Raw genomic sequence first — 13,813 nt, 5'->3', positions numbered from 1 at the left:
GCCGAGCGAGAACATCACCTTCTCTATGCCTGTAAGTCACCCACTGATCAATTTAGCCCTTTCGCCTCAAAATTTGAGCTCGCGACTGTTAAATTCAACGGCATCAACCCGTGCCCCCCACCTCTTCCTCCCCTCCATGCCTGAACTGTCTCCCACTATTTCCATACCCTCAACCATTTGCGAACCCAGTCACCCATTCCCTTCCCCCTCCCCCACCTTCTCAACGGGCGCGCGGCGGCACTACTCTCTCGCGCACTCTCGCACCGAGTGGCTTTGACTTTAGTTTGCAATCCCATTCTTGGGGATTCTGTCGTCATACAAGCCTCTGTTGCTGATTCCACAGCTGCCCAAGGAAACTTGATCACCAATCAGCATGGCAGGGGACGATCAGAGCGATCCTTTTCTCTGGGAAGAGGATAGGGTGGTGCAAGAACTTTGCACCGCGAACCGATCATGGAAAGCGCCTGCTGCAAAGCGATTGCCAGATCCTGTGGCCCTTGAAGCGAAACTTCGTGAGTGCGGAGTCGATGGCCAATCGCTTCTGACATACGAGGACGAATTCAGCTTTGACCAACTGTGGGCTGCCCTGGGAGTCAAAAAGCTGCCTCATCAACTCTCACTCAAAGATGCCATCACTCAACTGAGAAGGCGTAGCAAGAAATATCGGGAATGGAAAGCTCAGCAACTAGCTGCCAGTCGACTGCTTGACGAGGAGGAACATGACTCTGCAGTCAAGTCCCATCATTACGAGCCAGCTGATCTGGAGCATGTCGGTCAAGTCGCGCCTGTTTCCCAACCAGACCACGACAACGTCACTCCTCAGCCCGGGGCACCTGTGCCGGGTTTGGCAATCCCCTTTCAGGGCGTCCTGTCTCCGACTCTATCGGCCTCCGTCGATCGTGACTTACCCACTTCTCAAGTTCTGCAAACTGCGCAGGAGAACACGGAGGAGCCTCCTAGCAAGAAGAGGAGAATCGCGCCCACGAATATATCCAACAACACCACGGGTAATAGCGCCTTGTCCATCATTCCAACCGAGGGTGACGTGGTTCTGAGAGCGGACCTTCTCTCAAGAGATCCAGTAGGAACCATCCTACAAGAGGACGAATCTTCTGGTTTTCTAGGCCCTGGCATTCTGCGGCCGGCACAGCTCTTCGAGCCAGAATTTTTGGATGCCGCAGATCTAGCCGAACAGGACTTTGTACTGCTGCCGAGACAACTTCCTGCAGGACGGCGCATCCAGGTTTCGGCCGCAATGAAGCGATTTCTTCGGGCAAGCCTCGCAGATCGCCTGAGAATGAGCGGTCATGGTCGTGAAGAAGAGTCGGAATATGGGCCATCCGATGATGAGAGTGTCGATTCCGAGACGTGGCGAGAGTACCAACAAGAAGAAGCAGAGCGGGCGGCGATGGAAGCGGGCAAAGGTGCGGACAATGAGCGGCTTCTCAGTAAAGAGGAAGTGGCCGAGGCGGTTCGCACTGCAATACAAGAGCTGGAGACCCGATGGCTGATCGAGAAGAAGCCCAAATACGACCTCAAAGCTCTCAAAACATGGCAGGACGCCCGCCGCAACCCCAACCGCGTGGCCTTCATAGAGTCGGCGAAGAGAGAGTTGGACCACTTCGCCAGTCGCATCGCGCTCTACTCCAAACACATCGTTGACCAGCCTTGGACCGTCAAGAATGATGTCCAGCGCAAGGCCTCTGGCATTTTAGAGGCAAGCGTTTTTGACAAGAAGCGCCAGGCTTGGCTCATCGACGTAGTCGAGAGCCCTGTCCGGCCCCCAAAACCATCCACACTTCCTCGTCCAACGCCTAAGCGTGCGGAGCCATCGGTAGTTGTTGATGACGAAGAGGTCTTAACGAGCGACTCGGATGATTTCGGCTCGTTTATAGAAAATGATGACGACATCGCTCCTATTATCCATGAAGAGATGGACATTGATTCTGAGCCTCCCGAACAACAGGTTCCTTCCACAGCAAGCTCAGATAGTACTGCTGCTGGCTCTCCTGGTGGCAGAGCGGCCGCTAGGTCTTCGGCAGCTCGAGTATTATCATCGGAGCAACAAGCCAACAACGATTTGACATCCACTGTCCCCGCGCCCAGAAAGGCCGAATCCGAGCCGCTCTCAGTGCCAGCAACTCCGCACCGAACCAGTACTTCAGCTCCCGAAATCATTGAGATTGAACCATCCCCATCTCCGACCAAGCAACTCAGCGAAGTTCCGGGGCTCGATGATTTGGACAGCCTCGAGAAGATTGGTGAGATTGGGATCGAGTACTGGCAAAAGAATAAAGATCCCAAACGGCTCGTAGTGGCGGTGCTGTGTGACTGGTCTGACACGAAAAGGAAAACGGTCTACGAGGCGATCAAGGACCACGATCACCCTGAAATATGGGCGAAGTACATTGCCCCGGTTCTCGATACTCGAGAAGACCTCTCTTCAGCAGCAGCCGGCTTGGAGGCATTCTTGATCTGTCGCCTCTTCGATGCCTACGCGAGCAACAGCGCTAAGCGATCTTTCAGCTCAGTTCTGAGGACCATCACATGCAATAGAATTAAGCGTGAAGGGAACTTGTTTGCCAGTTTCTGCGCACTGCTCAGAAGAATTCTCCCGATCTTTCTACGCCTTGTTCCGCAAACGCCGACTCAAGTAGTCCCACAGACACCAAGAAATCGAGAGAAGAGGAGTCAGACGCCGGCTGAGGCCCAGGAATCTCCGGACAACCCCAGCGCTTCAGAGGAATCTTCGTCAGATGATCACACCGTTCCGTCGACTAAGAAGCGACGGCGGGTCAAGCGTCGCGACGCACAGGCGGCGAAAGTTCGGTCCGACGTACTCAAGCGCAACGAGGAGCTTGCCAGACGCACGCGTGAGCTGCGTGAGCGACTCGCCCAGCAGGGACCCGACCCGAACAAGCATACGCGCCTCATTGTCAACGAGACTAAAGAATCCGATGACCAGGCGTTGATCTACATCAACGATCACATCGGTAGCAAGATCAAGGATCACCAGATTGAGGGCGTGAGGTTCATGTGGAACCAGCTTGTCGTCGAGTCGAGTGTCCGGCAAGGCTGCTTGCTCGCACACACCATGGGCCTCGGGAAGACGATGCAGGTGATTACCCTTTTAGTGGTCATTGCCGAGTCGTCGGCATCGCCTGATGAATCTGTGCGCTCCCAAATCCCGGAGGATCTGCGGGAATCGAAAACACTCATCCTCTGTCCCCCGAGCTTGCTGGACAATTGGCACGAAGAAATCCACATGTGGGCGCCCAACGACATCCTAGGTCCTGTTTATAAAATGGACTCGGTGATACCCGCTTCTGAGCGTATGGAGATGATCCAGGCTTGGGCTTCTTCTGGTGGGATCTTGATCCTCGGCTACAGCATGTTCACCACTCTTGTCAAAGGTACAGAGGGGGCAGGGAAGCTGTTGCTGGAGACTCCGAACATCGTTGTCGGAGACGAGGCGCATTACATGAAGAACCCGGGGTCGCAGAGACATCAGGCCACTGCAAACTTCAGAACAATGAGTCGAATCGCCATGACCGGGTCGCCTCTTACCAACAACGTCATGGACTACTACGCCATGATCAATTGGGTAGCCCCCAACTATTTGGCCGACATTGCTGAGTTCAGAGAGAGATATTCAAACCCCATCAAAGAAGGTCTGTATGCTGACAGTGAGCCTTCCAAAAAGAGGAAGGCCCGCAAGATGCTACATGTCCTGAAAGCGACCGTGGATCCAAAGGTTCATCGAAGGGACATCGAGGTACTGCTGAACGAGCTCCCGAAAAAGAAAGAGTTCATCATTACCTTACCTTTGACAAAGGCCCAGAAGCGGCTTTACAGGAGGTACATCGAGTGCGTGATGGAGCCCAACAAGCAATTAATGACTGGCCAAGCAAAGGCTTGGAGTCTCGTCGCCAAACTGGGCCTTGTCCTAGCTCATCCCATCATTTTCAAGACGGTTGCGGAATCCCAAAAGGCCGAAGCTCGGAAGGCAACAGCAGGCGGCTACAAAGCTCAGTCACCGAGTTCGTCGTCGACAACGTCAGCCACTGAGCAGGACGATGAGGACAACATCGAGCTGCCGCAGGACGTTTTGAGTCAGCTGCTTACCACCGTTGCGTTACGCGATATTGAGGATTACGCCCTGTCTAACAAGATTCTTGTCCTCCTCCGAATATTGGACGAGTGCAAGAAAGTGGGGGACAAAGTTCTGGTCTTCTCGCAAAGCATTCCGACCCTCAATTACATTGAAACCATTTTCAAGAGGCAAAGGGTGGTCTACCAGCGGCTTGATGGCGCCACGCCCATGTCGAAACGGCAAGACCTGGTCAAGAAGTTCAACACGGACTCGGAGACCCGAGTTTACTTAATCTCAACCAGGGCTGGAGGCGTTGGCCTCAACATGTATGGCGCCAATCGAGTGGTCATATTTGACTTCAGGTACACTCCGGCCGAGGAGCAGCAGGCGATTGGCAGAGCTTACCGCCTCGGCCAAACGAAGCCGGTCTACGTCTATTGGCTTACAATTGGAGGCACCTTTGAGGACACCATTCACAACAATGCGGTGTTCAAAACGCAACTAGCGTCCAGGGTGGTAGACAAGAAGAACCCGGACCCATGGTCATCACGTTTTTCTGAATATTTCATGATGCCCCGCGAGGTAGAGCAAGAGGATCTGTCTGGAAGTCTCGGCCAAGACAAGGTTCTGGATGCACTTGTTCAGTGCGAGCAAACTGGCAAGCTGATCCGTAAAATCACGTCTACCGAAACTTTTGAACGAGAGGAGACGTATGAGCTTACCCCGGAGGAACAGCAGGAAGCGGAAAAGGACATTGAGATGGAGCGGCTTCGGCTCCAGAATCCAGAGGAGTTCAGACGCCGAGAGCAAGAACGGTTGCTACAGTCGAGGAGCATGCTTGGGATGCAGTCACAGCCGCCACCTGACTCCTCCCAACCGCGCCCTACCGACGGTGAGTCTCCATCAATGTCTCCCGACACAGACAGCCGGAGCAATAGGACCGTGAAGATCAAAGTGCCGGAACACTTGAGGAAAACGCAGAACTCGGAGCCACCAGTCACCAACGTGGTTTCTGATGTTATATCTGCTCAAGCTCAACGCAACCCTTCGTCTTGTCAAAAGGTTGACAGCCATCACCAACAGCAAGCACTGACTCTAGCTTCTGCAGCTACGGTCAACCGTCCTATTCCAACTACAACCCAGCAGGCTTCTCACGTGGCTATCACATCCGAACAAGCGGTGTCTGTTCATGAGAACCCACCTTCTACGCACCCAACTTCAGCGGCAAGCACGACCGCCCTAGATACGGTATTGACGCAGGATTCCAAGGCAGCGCCGCAACCTATTCTTGCCGCCGGATCACACTTCAAAGTTCAGCAGGCTCCGCCGCCGCCGGTACCAACGAGCGAACCACCGCTTGTTGGCAACCCGGGCACACCATCTCCCACACCTACAGCGGTCTCAGAGGTTGATTTCCCGGACCTTCTGACCGTTCATAGCACCCTTTGCCAGGAAGGCCGCCATGTGCGGCACCATCCTAGCGATGTAATAAGCAGGGTGCAAGCCGTGTGGGTTCGAGAGAAGATCGAGAAGTTGCCGATGATGGACAAGATTCAAAACGTCAAGAGGTTCTCACGGAACCGGCGGTTTGCGGAAGCAATGCTTTCCGGATATATGGATCCCGAACAGCTTGCGTCAATGACGAGACTGGAGATGGACGAGATATCGACCACACTCAACAGCTTATCAGAAGCGGAGTTCAGACAGCGAGTGTGGACAACCAAAGCCGACCTCAACGTATGCAACACCGACACCAAGAGTGCTTGAAAGTTGTTTTTTTGTTTTCTCCTTCCCTTGGCAGAGCAAACTGACGTGGTCATGCGCGATAGCAACTGCGAGCAGAATGGTCGATGAAGACGAAGGCGGAGAGGCATAGTACGGGACGGTTGAGTGAGGGGAGGAACAGGGGCAACCGAGGGTTCTTGCGCTTCATCGGCTCCGGGCCGGACCAAGAAGATCCTGTCACCCCGCAGCACCGCCGGGGTGGGCTGAAACCCGGAGATTCAGCCGAATCCCCTCATATTATCGACTAACCGAAGTATTTTCTCCTTGCCTCATTCTTTTCTCGTTACGGCTATTCCCGAGATACCCTTACATTTGCATCCTACGCTTGTTCATTACGTGGGGTTCTGGTTGGCGCAGTTCGTGGGGTGTTCGCGGTGAGCAAGTGGCGGTCACTACCTCAAGTAAACCAGGCTTCGGGTAAAATATTTTTGGGGTTTAAAGGAAGGAGGAGGGTGGAAGCAGGGGGGGAAAGGGCCAATGATCTTTGTGTGCTTCGCGACTTCATGAATATTAATATTAGGGCAAAAGACTAGGCATTGTTGGGCGTGGCATGAAGGAGTGGAAGAGAAGTGTGAGTTTGAGGGGGAGCCGGTCGGATGCCCGCCCGGGCGCTAAAAAAAAAAAAAAAAAAAAAAAAAAAAAAACACCGCGACTTTTTCGAATCACTTGCTGCGCTTGCTGCTTCCGGAGCCATCAGGTGACTGCGCCGGGGCATATCCTGGGTTTGTCGCGCGTACCAAGTAATCCGTACACGGGAAGGATTGAGCGGAAATCTAAGAAGTGGTTCGATGCACGCTCGAGTCGATGACTTGCAACGTCGGCTTCGGCGGCCCTGAAAAAACGGGGCTCAATCCAGGGTGCCAGACGGCCGACGTTTCCGATACCGCGGGGTCCCGGCTAGTGACTACGGAGCGGGAAGTTCCAAGTGACTTGGGGTGGCTGTGGGGGGAGGCTAGAGATCGTACCCAATAGGGAGAGGCGAATTGGCCAGAGCGTAAAATGGCCGGAATCTCATTGAAGAGAACAGATCCCGAGACGCCGAGTCCGAGATGCCAAGTATCCACCACAGTGGACCGGATGCACAAGATGGCAACCGAGATCGTTTCGACTTTCGGCCTCGTGTCTATTTTCCTTCTCCTTCTCACCAAACCCGTCTCAATTGTTTTCTGCTCACCCTGTTGCCGCCAGTGCGTTCCGTGCTTGTGTGCTACTGGGATTCTTCCTTTGAGCAACTATCCCGCTTCTCCAGAAAACGGGGTCTTTTTTCCCATCTTAAAATCGCCACTTTCGTGGGAAAGATTTGATCTCCCCCCGCCCCCGCTGTTCAACATCGCTTGACGAAACCCTTGCTCAACCTCCTTGGTTCGCATCGCACCGCATTCACGTCGGTTCTCGAGACATCGCAATTCGACCGGCATCATGGACTCTGTTCTGCGTCAGTCCAAGGCGGTGTGTCCCTTCATGAAGAAGGCCACTGCCGCGGGGCTTCGCGCCATGTCGACAGCCACCCCTTCCAGCGTGTCCCCCGGCGGCGGCGCCATGTCTAAGTTGCAGGTTCTCGCTCGCCGCTGCCCCGTGATGGGAAAGGCCATGGCAATCCAGTCGGCTCGCATCGGACACGCCGCTGGCTTCTCCACCGTCGCCGCCAAGTCTGGCGTGTCCACTTTCCACGGCCATGAGAAGACTAGCAAGGCGAAGCTGCACACCAGCCGCTCCCAGGAGGCTCAGGCCGTTGACGCGTCGGTCTTCACCGGTCATGAGAAGGGTTAGTTCTGATGCCTTGCATCTTGCAGAGTCCTTCTCGAACAATCACCACGAAGAGCTCCGGTTGCTGATTTATCGCTTAAACTACACAGTCCAGCTACCTCCCCGCCTTCCGAACAAGCAGCACGTCGGCGCTAGCCCGGCTGTCGCCACGCGCCCCAGCGCCTCGAGCACTCGTGCAGGCAAATTCGACTATGAGGGTTTCTACAGCCGCGAACTGGAGAAGAAGCACAAGGACAAGTCGTACCGCTACTTCAACAACATCAATCGTCTTGCCAAGGAGTTTCCCCGTGCGCACATGGCTAGCAAAGATGAGAAGGTCACTGTCTGGTGCGCCAACGACTACCTAGGCATGGGCCGCAATCCGCACGTCCTAAAGGCGATGCACGAGACTCTCGACGAATACGGCGCCGGCGCCGGCGGCACGCGCAACATCTCGGGCCACAACCAGCATGCGGTTGACCTGGAGCGGACAATTGCAAAGCTCCATGCGCAGGAAGCCGCACTGGTCTTCAGCTCGTGTTACGTGGCCAACGATGCCACTTTGGCCACGCTGGGGAGTAAGATGCCCGACTGTGTCATCCTGTCGGACAGCCTGAACCATGCCTCCATGATTCAGGGTATCCGCCACTCGGGCGCGAGAAAGATCATCTTCAAGCACAATGACGTGCAGGACCTGGAGGAGAAGTTGGCTTCTCTCCCGCTTCACATTCCCAAGATCATCGCTTTTGAGTCGGTCTACAGCATGTGCGGCTCGGTTGGCCCCATCGAGGAGATATGCGACCTCGCCGACAAGTACGGCGCCATCACTTTCCTCGACGAAGTCCACGCTGTCGGCATGTACGGCCCGCACGGAGCGGGCGTGGCAGAGCACCTTGACTATGAGGCGCACCTTCAGGGACGGCCCGCCGGTACCATCATGGAACGCATCGACATCATTACGGGCACCCTCGGCAAGGCCTATGGCTGCGTTGGTGGTTACATCGCCGGCAGCGCCAAGCTCGTCGACACCGTACGCTCCCTCGCACCAGGCTTCATTTTCACCACTTCTCTCCCTCCCGCCGTCATGGCCGGTGCGCGGGTGGCCATTGAATATCAGATGCAACACCAGGGCGATCGGCGCCTGCAGCAACTGCACACGCGCGCCGTCAAGGAGGCGCTCCAGGAGCGCGACATTCCTGTGATCCCTAACCCGAGCCACATCATCCCCATCCTCGTCGGCAATGCCGAGCTCGCCAAGCAGGCTAGCGACAAGCTCCTGCACGAACACGGCATCTACGTGCAGAGCATCAACTATCCCACCGTACCCGTCGGCCAGGAGCGCCTGCGCATCACCCCAACCCCGGGTCATACCAAGGAGTTCCGCGAGGAGCTGGTAAACGCGATCGAGACCATCTGGTCCGAGCTTGGCATCAAGCGCACCAGCGACTGGGCGGCCGAAGGCGGCTTCATCGGTGTGGGCGTTCCGGGTGCCGCTCCCCCGGAACCGCTCTGGACCGACGAGCAGCTGGGCATCGCTGAGGCGGCACGCACGCTGCTGCAGACTGCCGAGGCGGAGCAGAAGGCTTCCCCGTTGACGGGCGGCTTCACGGAGAGACTGCTCGAGAGGGAGATGCAGAGCCTGAGGAGCGCTAGCGTTTCTGCTTAAGGGCCCCTGAATCTGCCATCGGTCCTCTCGACCAGAGGGCACACACACTCTCTTCCTTTCTCTGCCCGGTCTATCTTATCCGGGGCGCCCTTGCTGCTTTGCGCCTAGGGGAGCTCATCCGACCCGTCTGTCTTGTCTGTCGCTACCTGAAGCCATCTGGTGTATGCGTGTAGGCATGTGCCCTTGAATTCAAGACCAGAGACGTGAAACACGTTCTTTGGAGCGAGCGAGCAGCAAAAAAAAGGGCATTTTGTGCAATAGCGATTTTGTGGTTCTGGATTAAAATATATGGTGCTGTACCTCGTGTCTAATGAAGACATAGTGGTCGGCCTCTTGCTTTCATTTTTCATTGTCTCACCGCCCAAGTCCCTAGGTGTCTTTGCCTGGGAAGGTAGCGGAGGATGTGCATCTTTTCCCACGCAAAGATGCTTATTTGCGAACAGTTGCTCCTAAAAGGTAGAAAACTTTGGCTGGCCCCGTCATATCGAGAGGCCAACGTCCCATACATCGAGCGTACTCCTTGCTCGCTCCTTGGAGAGTTTATTCTGTTGTTGTGCATTTGTGCATGGACTTGAACCTCAACACGCTGCCAGCTTTTCGCAGTCCCGCGAAGGCCGTGGTCTGATCGCCCTCGCCTAGGATCAAGATCCCTCAGGACCGCAGCGCACCGTTGCAAATAAGCACAGCCACTAACCGCTCCGTAAAAAGCTTGACTACGCTTGGTCCCGCTGATCTCACCACCCCGTTGTTGTCCAATGGCATCTGAACTTAAACAAATCGCCGTTAGTTACTGCGTACGTCGCTTTCCAAACGCCACATGCGCCCCACAGGAACGGAGCCGGAGCGAACAGATCCCTCCGACGGAGCCAAGAGCTGCCTGCCGCGCCGACTCAAATCTGTCCGTGCCGCCTAACCCCGGACCAGGGGCCCGGTCATCTTGGCCGCTCGTGTGAGAGAGGAAGCCCCATGTATTTGTCTTCTAAGGCAGGATGACGACGACTCCTGCTGCGCGCACACTCTACATTAGTTTGGGGGGATTTTGCCAGGTGCCAGGTCTCTCGGGATAAGTGTCCCGTCTGTCTCTCTTCGTTGTCTGTCCGTTGGTACGGATAGCACTCGTGTGTAAGTGAAGTTATTCAAATGGGACGGACAAGTGCGGAATACCCTCGAGTTCTCCTCTTTCCCTCCTCCTCTGTTTAAGGTCCTGCGGAACCGGAGATATCTCTTGTGCGCCACCTCGTTCTCTTCGGAAATTGTGTTATCTCATACACCGCTGCGCGCGCCTCCCGAGGGTCGTCCGTTTCGAGAGCCCGACTCCGCTCGCGGGTGATTTCTCTATCCGCGCACCACCATCCCGTGCGACTCTGCGACCCGGCACTACGGCACTGCAATCGGCCTGGAGAGTCTGTGGCGACATGGCTTTGTGGGGTGATGCACCAGTCGCCGGAACCGCCAAAGGCCCCAGAGGCCCGACAGCTTGTACGACCTGCGCAAAGGCTAAGAGCAGGTGTATTGCAGGGCCGAGGGGACAGGAGAAGTGTGAGAGGTATGTGCCAAGGCTTTTTTTGGTTTTTTTTTGGGGGGGGGGGGGGGACGGTCCGGGTACTACTTCTTGAGAGGGCCTTTTTGTATCTCTTCCCAGCACAGCGAGGGAGTGCTTCCACCCGCCGGGCCAACCGGGGGAAGCTCGTGGCTCCGGCAGAGTGTGTCCTCCGGAGCATGCCAAGAAGTGCTTCCCCAACTAATAGCACCCCTTTATTCGAACCTCCAAGGACCGAACAGCGCACTCTTCGAGGAGTAGCCGCGCTAACGTAATCTTAAGGTGCCACCGGCTTGGGAAGCCATGCTCTTCACAGACTCCGGCCCCGACGCGGAAGCGAAAAAAGCCGAGGACCACCCGGGTAGCAGAACTCGAGCGGCGCCTCGAGGACCTCACCGCCCTCATCGAGTCCGTCCAGCGGCAGGGCCCAGCAGCCCCGAGCCCGCCGGACTTGGACCAACATAGTGCCCCTTCTCGTTCCCCGAACGGCTTGGCTGACCGCGTGCATCATCTGCGGCCGCTTGATCTAGCCGAAACCGGCGAGTCAATTCGCACCTTTCGCCAAAACTGCTGGGAGAACCCGCTTGGACACATATTTCCGAACCACCCCATATTCGGTGGCGACCTAGAACACCAACAATCCCCAGCAAGCGGCGTGGTTCCGCCGGCAGCCGCCGCTGTCCTGCCTCCGCCTTCGTCCGGGTATCCATCGGCTCAGACGACAGCAGCAAGCTCTATTGGCTCCTCTCCCCACCAGCAACCGCACCCACGGTCGTCTGAGCAACACCGGAGCTGTCCATGGCCACAGGATGACGAGGCGGAAGCCTTCCTGCGAGTGTACCGGGAAAACTTGAACCATTTGTTCCCTTTTGTCATTGTTCCGCCGCACCTGTCGTCGGCTGAGTTGTGGAAGCAGAGGCCATTCCTCTGGAAAGTGGTCATGATGGGAGCGTGCCGGTCTGACGGGCGACGGCAAGCTGCGCTGGGGAACGAATTGTTGAGGGAGGTCACCGAGACTGCGTTTATGAGGCCGCGGAAGAACCTCGATCTGCTACAGGGCTTGCAGATGCTGATTGCTTGGTTGGTCTCCCGCTTGTCAGCCAACTGATGAGGCCGTGCCGTTGGCCAATGGCGAACTATTTACTCTGACTTTTGTTTTAGGTACCATTATAATCTCGACAGCTTCCAGATGATGAACCTCCTGTTTCTCACAATGTCAATAACGACAAGCCTGGGTGCCGTCGAAACGAAAGGGATACCAGACAAGGAAGGATACAGCTCGGAGAGCCTGGAGCAAATGCGTGCGTTTGCCGGGACTTACTATCTCGTGACTGTGTAAGTCCAGTCTTTGCCAACTCCGAGGTTGGGACCAGACACTCAAACTCCAACGTTTCGTTTGTAGAACCTTCACCACCAACAAGCGCCCGGACGCACTCATGAACAACGCAAACGCCGCATATCTAGCGACGTGCTGCCGGGCTCTCCTGAGCCGGATGGAGTACCCCACTGACGAGCTCGTCGTTCACCTCGTCCGCGCGCAGAAGTTGTTGCAGGGCATTTCGCAAGGTTTCGCTCAGCGCAAGGCCGCGCCAAACGAGAAGCGAGTGCCACAGGTACACTTCATTCATGGCTTGCGAGAACGTATCCGAGGAGTTGCCTCTGCGCTGCCGCCCCATATCAGGGCCAACCGTGCGTATTGCCCCCCCCCCCCCCCCTTCCGAGAATTGAGCTTCTGATGTTAAATGCCCGCTGCAGCGACGTTAAGAGGCCACTTCCTCGTAGCCGAGATCCTGATCTATGAAAACAGCCTGGAGGAGCTCTACCACTGTCCCTTTCTCCGCCAGTCACGCGAGGCGGGACCGATACCTTTCTCGCCCGCGCGGACGACCGGGGATGTCTCGGAGCGAGTTGCTATGTTATGGGAGTGTGCGCATCTCGTACACGCTTTCCTGGAAAACCGTCTTCCGGATGAGAAGACCAATAAGTTCCCGCGTGTTGTCTGCCCAACCTCACCCGACCTGACCTACGTCTTCTTGACAATGATCAAGCTGGCGACGGTACAGGTTCCGGGGTGGGACTTGGCGAGGGCGAGAAAGGAGATGCAAGTTGATGGTAAGAACGAGAATCACACTAGGCTCCTCTTCCGGGGTTTCCGAGCTAACCTGCCGCCTTGTGCGTCGTCCTAGAGTTCATGGCTCGATTATTGAAGCGAATGGAGCACGCAGCAGAGAATCGAAAGAGCGAGACGAAAGGAGGATTGGCCGACGGCCAGCCAGAGCACGGGCAGGGAGACGGCGAGTCCGAGGACCCCTTTGCCAAACTAGCGCGTAAGGTCCGCAACGTGAGGGACCTTCTCCGTGTAAGTCTCAAGGCCTTTTCTGGCTGCGAAAGCAGCAGACGGGCGACTCACTTAAGAACCTTCCATCAGGTCCTCGAGTATCACGACGACTACGCCACCTCGCAGGTAGTACGGGTCTACGATCCGGCGCCCATGACGCTGGTCGACGCAACCCAGGACCTGATGCAGGATCTTGGAGGCGGTCTGTGGCCTGACCCGACCAGCGGCACGCCGGATTGGGATACGTCTGCGGTTGGTGAGGCAATCGACTGGGTCGCCATCTTCAACAACTACACCATGACGGAGTCCTTTAATATGGCGTGAAACAGGAAGCAAACGGAGGCAGTGCACTCCGTGCCCAAGGTAGATCCGGGCGCCGAGCCCTCGGGCAGGGACCAATGCGTGGTAGTTTCAAAAGAACCGAGAACTTGCGATACAATCCAAATCTGTGACTGCTGCCAGATTTTGATGTTTTCAAGTGATGATTCAAGCAGAGATGCCTGGGATTCAATTCGGAAACTTGCAACGCGCACTCTTGCCCCTTTTGAGAGGCCGATGTTCGGCGGAGAAAGAGGCGCGGGATTTTACGGGTTCAGAGCCTAGGAAGTCACGATCGGGAGGCCGGTGGACTGATCCTCCAAACCA

At 56.0% G+C, this 13,813-nt stretch overlaps 4 protein-coding genes across 4 annotated transcripts; all 4 read left to right on the top strand.

Annotated features, from left to right (window-relative positions):
* Positions 1 to 373: 373 nt before the first annotated feature.
* Positions 374 to 5,860, top strand: P884DRAFT_189528 (uncharacterized protein; the record flags this gene model as incomplete). Its single annotated transcript, XM_069437443.1, has 1 exon — positions 374 to 5,860. One exon carries the CDS (start codon positions 374 to 376, stop codon positions 5,858 to 5,860), a length of 5,487 nt encoding a protein of 1,828 aa, XP_069301863.1.
* Positions 5,861 to 5,922: 62 nt separating this feature from the next.
* On the top strand, positions 5,923 to 6,466 carry P884DRAFT_253733 (uncharacterized protein). The gene has a single exon (XM_069440829.1). The coding sequence runs from the start codon at positions 5,944 to 5,946 to the stop codon at positions 6,124 to 6,126; it is 183 nt and encodes a 60-aa protein (XP_069301862.1). The 5' UTR covers positions 5,923 to 5,943; the 3' UTR covers positions 6,127 to 6,466.
* Positions 6,467 to 7,417: 951 nt separating this feature from the next.
* On the top strand, positions 7,418 to 9,290 carry P884DRAFT_189678 (pyridoxal phosphate-dependent transferase; the record flags this gene model as incomplete). Its single annotated transcript, XM_069437455.1, has 2 exons — positions 7,418 to 7,643; positions 7,735 to 9,290. 2 exons carry the CDS (start codon positions 7,418 to 7,420, stop codon positions 9,288 to 9,290), a joined length of 1,782 nt encoding a protein of 593 aa, XP_069301861.1.
* Positions 9,291 to 10,705: 1,415 nt separating this feature from the next.
* P884DRAFT_274157 (uncharacterized protein) lies at positions 10,706 to 13,492 on the top strand (the record flags this gene model as incomplete). The annotated part of the gene is made up of 7 exons (XM_069442683.1): positions 10,706 to 10,836; positions 11,113 to 11,910; positions 11,992 to 12,165; positions 12,233 to 12,519; positions 12,586 to 12,942; positions 13,017 to 13,189; positions 13,259 to 13,492. 7 exons carry the CDS (start codon positions 10,706 to 10,708, stop codon positions 13,490 to 13,492), a joined length of 2,154 nt encoding a protein of 717 aa, XP_069301860.1.
* Positions 13,493 to 13,813: the final 321 nt, after the last annotated feature.

This window comes from Thermothelomyces heterothallicus (genome assembly GCF_042370625.1).
Source record: "Thermothelomyces heterothallicus CBS 202.75 unplaced genomic scaffold P884_scaffold_1, whole genome shotgun sequence".
Lineage (NCBI taxonomy): Eukaryota > Fungi > Ascomycota > Sordariomycetes > Sordariales > Chaetomiaceae > Thermothelomyces > Thermothelomyces heterothallicus.
This window is presented reverse-complemented; position numbering and strand designations above follow the sequence as displayed.